This window comes from Budorcas taxicolor, chromosome 11, assembly GCF_023091745.1.
Source record: "Budorcas taxicolor isolate Tak-1 chromosome 11, Takin1.1, whole genome shotgun sequence".
Classification (NCBI taxonomy): domain Eukaryota; kingdom Metazoa; phylum Chordata; class Mammalia; order Artiodactyla; family Bovidae; genus Budorcas; species Budorcas taxicolor.
Window position 1 is genome coordinate 105905744 of NC_068920.1, and position 9551 is coordinate 105915294.

Below are 9551 nucleotides of genomic sequence, written 5' to 3' on the forward strand. Positions count from 1 at the left end.
AGGGCCAGCAGTGGTGTCTGAAGGTGTGAAGGACAGGGGAGCTGCTGGACACCACTGATAGTGGGCAGGTAACAGCGGAAGGAACCACTGCCTTCTCACTCCTGGCGGCGATGGCCAGTGTGGATGGGGGAGAGCTAAGGGAGCCCAGAGGGGAGCCGCAGGCCCTGGAGCCGGACTGGCATCAGTGGTGAGATGGATGGGGGAGCTGAGGGGATCATGATAAACACCCCATTTCCCGACACACCCCACACAACACAGCAGCCCCGTGACTGACTCCTTCAAAGACACAGAGATGATGACACTCAAAACACAGGCAAGCCCCTGCTCTTGAAAGGGAACATCCTCCTGTAGGTGGGCAGTGGCTGACCACATGGAAAACTGACTGTGTACACTCAGTGGGGGGAGGGGCTCTCCCACCCTCAGACCTGGTGCTTTGTGCTGCCCACCTGGGACAAACGCAACATCTCTGAGCTTGGACACAGTGACCTCGATCAGGAAAGTGACACCCCCACTGACCAGGGCACATCCTTGCTCTTGGGGATGCCCCCAGCACACTGCCACGGTGAGAGGAGCCCTGCACACACTGGCACACGTGTTCAGATACACACATGTGTTCAGACACACGCAGGCCCAGGGAAGCCCTGGCCCTTGGAGTTTGAAGACACTCTCCCCTTTCCAGGATTTTTGTCAACCGCAGCCTGGCGATGGGGAAGACTGGCTGCTTCGGCTTTGACATGGACTACACTCTGGCTGGTAGCGGAGAGGGGGAGGGGTGGGAGTAGCGAGTGAGGAATTGGTGGCCAGGGGTGCCGGCTGGGGAATGGGCACCAATGGGCCTGGGTCTGCTCGGCCTGCAGCTTACAAGTCCCTGGCTTACGAGACACTGGCCTTCGAGATGCTGCTGGAGCGCCTGGTGTGCATAGGGTACCCGCACGAGATCCTGCGCCACACCTACGATCCCACCTTCCCCACCAGGTGAGCAGGGCCCGGGGGGCGGGATGCTGAGCCGAGTCCCGGCCTGGCACCCCATTCACAGCCTCTGTGCCCTCACCCAGGGGGCTGGTGTTCGACGCGCTCTACGGAAACCTGCTGAAGGTGGATGCCCACGGAAACGTGCTACTGGGCACCCACGGCTTCTGCTCCCTCTCGGAGTAAGGCACCGGCTCCGGGGCAAGGATGCTACAGGAAAGACGGTGGGGCTGGGGGCTGAGTTAAGCACACAGCAGGGGCTCGGCAATGCCAGCTGGAGAAAGAGGGACAGGAAGATGGGGAGAGGGGCGAAGGAGTGGCAGGGCCTGGCCGACCACTGGGGGCGCTGTGGAGGAGCCATCAGGGCACAGTGCTCACTCCCTCCGCAGGGCGGAGGTCTGGAGCTTCTACCCCAGCAAGTTCATTCAGGGGGATGATCTGCAGGGTTTCACATCCTCAACACGCTCTTCAACCTGCCTGGTGAGGGCTGATGGTGAGGTAATTCCGGCTCTGGCCTGGATCCTTGGACCAGAGACTGACCACTCTCCCCACTCCCGGAAACCTACCTCTCTGCCTGCCTGAAAGACTTCTTCTCTGGCTGCTCCCTACATCAAGTGCGTTCTGAGCCCTTTCCCTCCCCCAGCCCGGGGTGACCCAGCAGGATACTGCTCCCCTTAGGGGCCAAGCCCTGAAGTGGGGGCCCCAGCAAGAGGCAGCGGCTCTTCCTGAGGGGTTCCAAGGGCTACAAGAACTCAGTGGGAAGGCCTTAGATGTGGGAGCCCCCAACTCTATAACCGATATCCCCAAGGGGTGACCCTCAGCACAGGGTGACACCCCTCCCAAGAGGGCTGGGACATGGACCCAGCATCCTGCTCACTGTGGATGGAAGGAGTCCCGCTGGTAGGGCTCCAGGGTGGTGGTCACCTCAGGGGCCCTTATCAGCCTCCCTCTTGGCTTGACTCAGCTGTGACACGGGCTATCAGCACGGGAACCTCTTCATGTCCTTCCGAAGCCTCTTCCAAGATGTGACGGATGCCATGGATTATGTCCACCTTTTGGTGAGTGTCCCAGGACCCCAGGCCACATCCAGGTCCCCAGACCCCATAAGGTTTCACTCTGCTTCTGGTTGAGGATGGTGGTCTGGGTTCCTCCATCTTGGATGTAGGCATGTGCACGCATGCCCGTGTGCACACACAAACATACGCACATGAGCATGTGAACTCACAGACAGCTCTGCTCCCTCCTGCAGGGCTGTCTCAAGGAGAAGACCCTGGAGGACTTAGAGAAATACCTGGAGAAGGATGTGAGTGGCCTTAGACTAAGGTCATGACTAAGCCTTGTCCCCCTTGTCCCCTCCTCTCCCAGGGCAGTGGGGATGCTCTGCCTTTCTCTGGCTCCTTCTTCAAGATGTAGACAGAGCTTTGCACCCTGGCCTTGTTCCTTGCTCTCCTGCCTGACCTGGGGCCCCCTGCCCAGCCATGGGGCTGAAACCTGAGAACAGGCTCCCAGGGCAGCTCCGGGGAGGCCCCAGTGCTGGAGGTAGCTTCTCTCTCTGCCCCAGGCATGAATCCCTGTCCTGCTGGACAAGATGAAGGAGGTGGGAAAAGTGTTCCTGGCCACGAACAGCAGCTACAACTACAGAGATGTGAGTGTGTAAATGGAAGTGGTTGGAGGGGTGGAGCTCAGCCTCTGGGCCAGAGAACTTTCCTTTCTGGCTCTGGGGAAACTGAGGCCCTGCAGAAACAGTGAGGGAGTGGAAAAGCAGTAGGGGTGAAACCCTCACTGCCTGGTTGGTATCTTGGGTTCCGTTTCTTGGCCTTTTAAGGTCTCAGTGAAATGTTAGTCATTCAGCCGTGTCTGACTTTTTGTGACCCCGTGGACTGTAGCCAGGCTTCTCTGTCCATGGGATTTCCCAGGCAAGAACACTGGAGTGGGTTGCCATTTCCTTCTCCAGGGGATCTTCCTGACCCAGAGATCAAACCTGCCTCTCCTGCACTGCAGGCTGATTCTTTACCCCTGAGCCACCAGGGAGGCCTAGGGTCTCTGTGAAATTATCCATTTCCCCTCCATCTTGCTCTTGTGGTGCCCGGTGTGACCTGTGGGCTGAGGGCCTTGGCATCCCCTGGTCCGACCCAGCTAGGTACCCTAACTCCTGCCTTGTCCTTGCCAGGCCATTATGACCTACCTGTTAGATGCTGGAGAGGTGAGTGCCATGGGCCTGGCTGGTGGAGGCTGTGTCTAGGGCAGGGAGGCCAGACCACCTTGCTGCAGGTCCCTCCCATGTCCAGCTCTCTCCTCCAGGAGGAACCAAGGGTATGGGAAGGATCATTTCACCTGAGTGGGCCCATTGAAACCTCCCCAGTGGGTGCTGGAACTTCCCCAGTGGGTGGGAGACTGGTGATTTCAGCCAGGCTATGGGAGGAGCCTGGAGGGGTGGGGAGACCTTGGAAAAGTGACTAGATATTTTGGGGAGGGGCTGGATGGGGAAGAAGGGGGTGAGGGAGGGGGTGAGAAGTGGCTTTGGCAGGCCTGGGGGTGGGGATTGTGACATACCTTGTGGGGACCTGGCGGCTAATGCATAAGCAGGGCTCCAGCTGGGGGGTGGGGTGGGGAGGAACCTGTGCTCTCATCCTGTGTCTCTGGGTCTCTGACTCTGTGTTATGAGGGACTCCAGGGGCTGACACAGCCCATTAGACATCCAACACTGGCCTCTGCCAATACCTCTTGAGCACTTCCTGCCAGCGTGGCTGGGGATGCTGGGTGGTCAGAGGCCCCGGTTCCTGAGCCCCTGGATGTCCCATCTGGCTGAGAGGCCAAGGCTGAGACGGGGGAGCTGGTGAGTTTTCACCGGTCCAGAGCCAGGCATCCCGGCCAGGTGTGGGTGGGGCAGCTGTGGATGAGGACCTGGCTGAGAGCCTGAATCAGATTTTCCAGGCTGAGCGCGTGTGTTGGCATGTGCCTCGCCATGTGCCCCGCCACGTCTCGTCCTCCCGCCTGCAGGCTGAGGCTGCAGCCAGGCCCTGGAGGTCCTACTTTGATCTGATCGCGGTGGACACACAGAAGTCTCACTTCTTTGTGGAGGCCACAGTGCTGAGACAGGTCAATATGGTAGTGCAGGGGTCGAGGCCTGTCCTCTTTGACCCATGGACTGCACTGTGGGGAGGGAGCCCGCCTCTCAGGCTTGACCTGCCCTTGGTGGTGGCTGCTCTGCTCTCTGTCCCTAGAGGCAGGGATCCAGGGAGGGGACTCCTTCAGGGCCCTCTGTGTCCCCCTTGTCTCCTCACCCCATAGCTACTCCTGCCAGGCCCAACCCCCCACCGTCTCTGACCAGAGCACCCCTCTGCCCCTTCCAGGACATGGGCAAGCTCTGTGTTGGTACCTACACCAGCCCCCACCAGCACTGTGCTGTCTACTCTGGAGGTACCAGCTCCCCCTTCCCCCTCCTCCCTCCCATTCCTCCTTAGCAACCTGCCTTCAACTAGAAGCCCACGTCCCAGGCCTACCCGCCAGGACGGGACTAGAAGCCCCTGTCCCCAGTCTGCTTCCTAGGACAGGAAGGACTGTGAGTGGGCCTGTCCTCCCCTGGTCTGGCAGGGTCATCGGACATGGTATATGAGCTGCTCGGGGTGCGGGGGAAGGACATCCTATATATCGGCGATCACATCTTTGGGGACATCCTCAAGTCCAAGAAGCTGCAGGGCTAGCAGACTTGTCTGGTGGTTCCTGAGCTGTCCCGGGAGCTGGGCATCTGGGGCCGAGAGGATGAATTGTAGGGGGCAGACGAGCAGGGGGCACTGGCCAGTGACACTAAAGCCTGTACCATGGTCATCGTCCCCTATGTGGGGTCAGTACTGACCATGATCATACTGTCTGCTCTGTGGTTTATGAGAGTGAATCTGTTTTTTCATGAGGAAACAGAGACCCAGAGAGGTTAAGTGTCTTGCCCAAAGTCACACAGCCTGAAGGCATCTGTCCCACAGGGCTCTCCCTGCTCTGCCCTGGGCGGAGTCTCCCTCAATGTAAGGAGCGGGCGGAGGATGTTATGCACACAGCTGGGCCCGGGGCAGGGGAGTGGAGTTAGACTCCAGTGATCTTTCCACCCTGACCTCACTAGCTGAGCTAGGCCCAGGACAAAGTAGGCTGGGCTGTCATGCCCCCGTCACCTGTCTGCTTTTCAGAGCGAATGGAGATGCTGAAGAGGCTGGATGCGCACCTAGCAGACCTGTACCAGTGAGAGCCCTGACCTGTGACCCCCTCCCCTGGGAGGGGAGCTGGATGGAGGGTCCATGTCCACGCCTGGCAGCAGGGTCCATGCCTGGTTGCTCAGGAAATCACGATCTGTTTCAGGCTGGGCTTCCCTACTAAACTGGACTCTGACCCCCTTGAGACACTCACACTGACCGCGAGGCCCTTCCTCCTGAACTACTGACCCTCTCACACGTGGGCACACACCCAGCTCAGCACCCCCACTGCGTGCCCGCAGAGTGCCTCTTTCCCCATGCTATCTGGGGAGGTTGTACCTGGAGACTCCAGGGCCCCCAGCTCCTCTCCTCCTGGGTCAAGTGACCATTTTTGCACCAGGCACACAGATGACAGTGGTTATGGCCTGCAACTCATCAACTCCACCGAGAGGGAGATTCAGGTAAGAGCAGGGTGCTGAGGAGGAGGGGATGGGCCTGGTGGGGCGGAGGGTGAGGCGTGTGACTCCAGGTTGCTTGCCTGGATTAGCTCTTTCCCAGGTCTCCAGTGCCCAGTTATGACTCCCCCCGTCTCCAGGAGTGCCACTGGGCCTTGTCAGCCTGTGCCCTCTGCTGGCCCTCGTGCTGAATGACAGCAGTGTGCTCTTGAAGGGTTGTGGTTCTTCCATCTCCACCATTAACCTTGAGAACCACCTGCCTCCTGGATTGGGTCCTCATGTGACCGACCGACTGCCTGGCTCGAGTCTGGGGTCAGCCAGACAAAGGGCCTGAGAAGACAGGATTTAGGGTGGATGCGCTGGTGTGTCTGGGTAAGGAAAGGACACGCTCCCTAGTGTCATTCCTGACCAGTCACTAGAAGTGGACGAGTCCCACAGAGGTTCAGGCCACTCGACCTTCCCAGGCCCAGTGGGGACCAATAGTGCAGGATCTTGGCTGAACCTCTTGTAGGGAATTCAGTGCTTTCATGCCATATAATCCTCCCACAGCCCCTTGAGGGGGACTGGACAGGGATTGTCACCCTTATTTTACAGATGGGGAAACTGAGGCACAGAGAGGGTAACAAGGATGTCCTTGGTCACTCTGGGAGTAACATTGGACCACTTTTATTTTTTTAAAAGAACTGTTTATTGTTTTGACCTGAGTCTCCACTGTTGTGCGTGGACTTTTTCTGGTTGTGGCACACGGGCTTCGTTCTGTGGTGGCTTCTCTTGCTGCGGAGCACAGGCTCAGTTGTGGTGCACAGGCTTAGTTGTCCCCGAGGCATGTGGGACCTTCCTGGAGCAGGGATGGAGCCCGTGTCCCCTGCACTGGCAGGCAGACTTTTAACCACTGTACTACGAGGGAATGGAATGCTTTTCTAGATTCTGAAAGCAGGGCCTGTAATGAGGCGGGGGCCTGCTAGGGGGGTGGGGCAGGAGTGGGGCTGGGTGTGTGGGTCTTACCAGAAAGTCAGTGATGCTGAGAGTGTAGAGCAGGCTGGTCGCTCTCCAGGGCCAGGCAGGAAAGCAAGGAGTGGGGCCTGGGGCCGAGCAGAGAGAGCTGCCCCACCTCCCAAAGCCCGGGCTGGCTGAGCGCCATGGCAGCTCCTTCCCTGTGGTGGGCGAGGGCCTCAATGTCCTTAGGGGACTGTTTCCCAGGAGGGCAGAGCTGGGCCTGACCCTGGCAGACAGGCTTGCTTGTGGATGATGCAGGTCCTGGGCGTGGGTGGGAATGGGATCTCGAATCAGTGAGCTGCCCCTCTGCCAGAGTGTCAGCCGGGAGCTGGACCTGTGCTACAGTGTGATGGGCAGCTTGTTCTGGTGTGGCTTCCGCCAGACACTCTTCTCCAGCCAGCTGATGCGCTACGCCGACCTCTACACAGCCACCTGCCTCGGTTTCCTGTACCACCCACTCAGCTCGCTGTACCGGGCAGCCTGGGAGCTGGTATGTCCCTGCGGAACCTCCTGAGCATCCCTGAACCTCCGTCCCAGAAGGACCCGTGGGTGCTTGGCCTTGCCAAGAGCATTTGAGGTCACCAGACCCCCTTCTCCCATCTCCAGGCACAAACGGGCCAAACCCTTGCAGATAACTGTCTGCCTCATAAAGAATGCTCTGGAGGGGTTATGGTTCTACAGATAAGACGCCTCTGCTGGGAAGTTTTCCCCCTGCTCAATTTTAACTCCTGGTTTAAACTGAGACTGCATTATCTCCCTAGTACACATGATACCGCTTTCAAGGAGGAAGGCTGTGGTCCCCCTACCCTCAGTAACCGCAGTACAGTGATCGCAGCCAACAGCAGACTGCATAGTAAACACTCCAGCTGGTTTTCCTCTGGAAGACCTGCAATGCTCCTCAGTCAAGAGCAGGGAAGTGAAGGCGACAGTGATGCCACAGGGTTCATGGGGGCCATGAGTCTGACCAGTGCAGAGCTCCCCAGGGCACGCATGTCCCTTCCCCCAACGAGCGGTCATTATTTCCATCTTAGATGATGTACTGTCTGCAGTTAAGGATCTAGACTTGAAGCTAGTTCTCTGGGGCTCCGTAAACCTTATTTTTCTTGCCACTCTCAGCTGCCTTCCTGATAATTGAGAGCAGGAGAAACCATTTTATGTTTCTGGGCTGGGTGTGTTTTTTTTAATTGATTCTGCTGAATGCTTAATATAACTCAGAAAAGTAGGTTTTTTTCTCCTCATTTTACCACCGGTGAACTGGAAGCGCAGAGAACCTAAATTACTCAGGTTCAGACTGCTGCTAGGTAGACTGCAGAGTCAGGATTTGAATCCAGGGCCACGTTGTCCCCCTGCACCACACTGCCACACTGAGCTTTCACTGTGCAGCCTCGTCTCATCTCTGGGCTTTTAAATGAGCAGGCTGGAGGATTCCTGTAGGCAAAATGGGGGGTCTGAGGCGTTACTGTGCAGTTAGACACCATTGCTAAAGTAGAGACAAGCATCCGGAGTGCCCAGGTGAAAGAGCTAAAGAAACCTGAACTTACCCAGCAGTGCTGCCTGGGATTTTTGAGGAAGTGAAATCCATCTGCCAGAAACTTCCTCCTCCTGCTGACCCTCTTGGGCTCCCTTTTCTGTAGCATCACTGGGCAGGAAGCTGGCAGCTGTGGGCAGAGGATGGCGTTGGGGGGTACTGATGTGTACCTGGGTACTCTGGAAGGCCTCAGCACCAATGGCACTCCTCCACCTCCTGTGTTGGTCCCTACAGATGCCCCATGAGACAGCAGTGGAGCAAGAAAGGGCCGGTCTGATTCCCGCCTTCAGCTTCTTCTCTTGTAGCCAGAGGGTGAGTTACTGGAAAATGAGGGCTGCCAGCTGACTGGCTGGGGAGCTCAGAGACTTGGCGGCTCCTCTTGGGCTAGAGCAGGGGTCCCAGTGGAGCAGTATCAACCCGAGGGGTTATTTGGAAGGTCTGTGGGAGCTATTTTGTCTTCCAGTGCAATCATTCCTGAATATTCATGTAGGAATACATATAATTTTATTATATGTTGCTTTTCATTTCTCGTTTGTTATAGTTAAGGTATGATATTGATTGTTAAGATTATAGAGACAATCATATTGTCTATGAATCTCAATTCAGAATCAAGAAGAGCAAATGAAAATATTTATTTATTTTTTAATTGAAGTATAGTTGATTTGCAGTGTTGTGTTAGAAAATACTTGGTTTTAAGACGAGGCAGGGGCTCTGAGAGGGCCAAGAACCACTGGCTGTCAGACTCACAGGTCCTGCTCGGCTAACTGAATGGGGGCCCATATCTCCCCGCATCTCTTCTGGATCATTCCTCTGACAGATCCATCCTCATTCTGGGAGAGGTGACAACACAGACTCTCCCCGCCCAGGATTCCTCAGCAGGCAACTTTTATGGACACAATGTGGAGGGGCTCCTTCTTCGCCCGCTCTATGACTCTGCCCTCTGAGAGGAGACCCAAGCTCTCCTGAGTGGCAGGCTCGGCTCCTCACCTAGTTCTGCAGCCCTGAGCCCTGCAGGAGGGTTCCTGTTTCTACCCTGGTGTTCCCAAGGCTTGATTTACAAAATGCCCATCTTATCAGTTCCCTTTAGTGTGGTGGCTCCAGGCTCAGTGTACATTCTTTCCACCAGTGTTTTTCACCAGGTGCCTCTCATATGCCTGACATAGTAGAAGCTGAATTATGAGCCACTTTACTCCTGCCCAGGAGAAGCTCAAAATTCAAGTACATCGATAATATTAAATGACAAGGACCTAACAGAAGCAAAAGAAGAACTGAAGGTCTTAATGACTCAGATAACCATGATGGTATGTTCACTCACCTAGTGCCAGACATCCTGGAGTGTGATGTCAAGTGGGCCTTAGGAAGCATCACTTTGAACAAAGCTAGTGGAGATAACAGAATTCCAGCTGAGCTATTTCAAATCTT

The 9551-nt window shown here is 56.5% G+C and overlaps 1 protein-coding gene across 1 annotated transcript; it reads left to right on the forward strand.

The window, feature by feature from the left end:
- The first annotated feature begins 110 nt into the window (after positions 1-110).
- NT5DC4 (5'-nucleotidase domain containing 4) lies at positions 111-9073 on the forward strand. Its single transcript, XM_052648244.1, is given in 19 exon segments — positions 111-187; positions 551-562; positions 662-753; positions 858-975; positions 1056-1151; positions 1359-1411; positions 1414-1449; positions 1504-1585; positions 1934-2027; positions 2219-2272; positions 2531-2614; positions 3140-3172; positions 3970-4077; positions 4323-4389; positions 4564-4732; positions 5146-5199; positions 5551-5611; positions 8364-8441; positions 8981-9073. Coding segments are annotated over 19 exon segments (1461 nt in total).
- Positions 9074-9551: the final 478 nt, after the last annotated feature.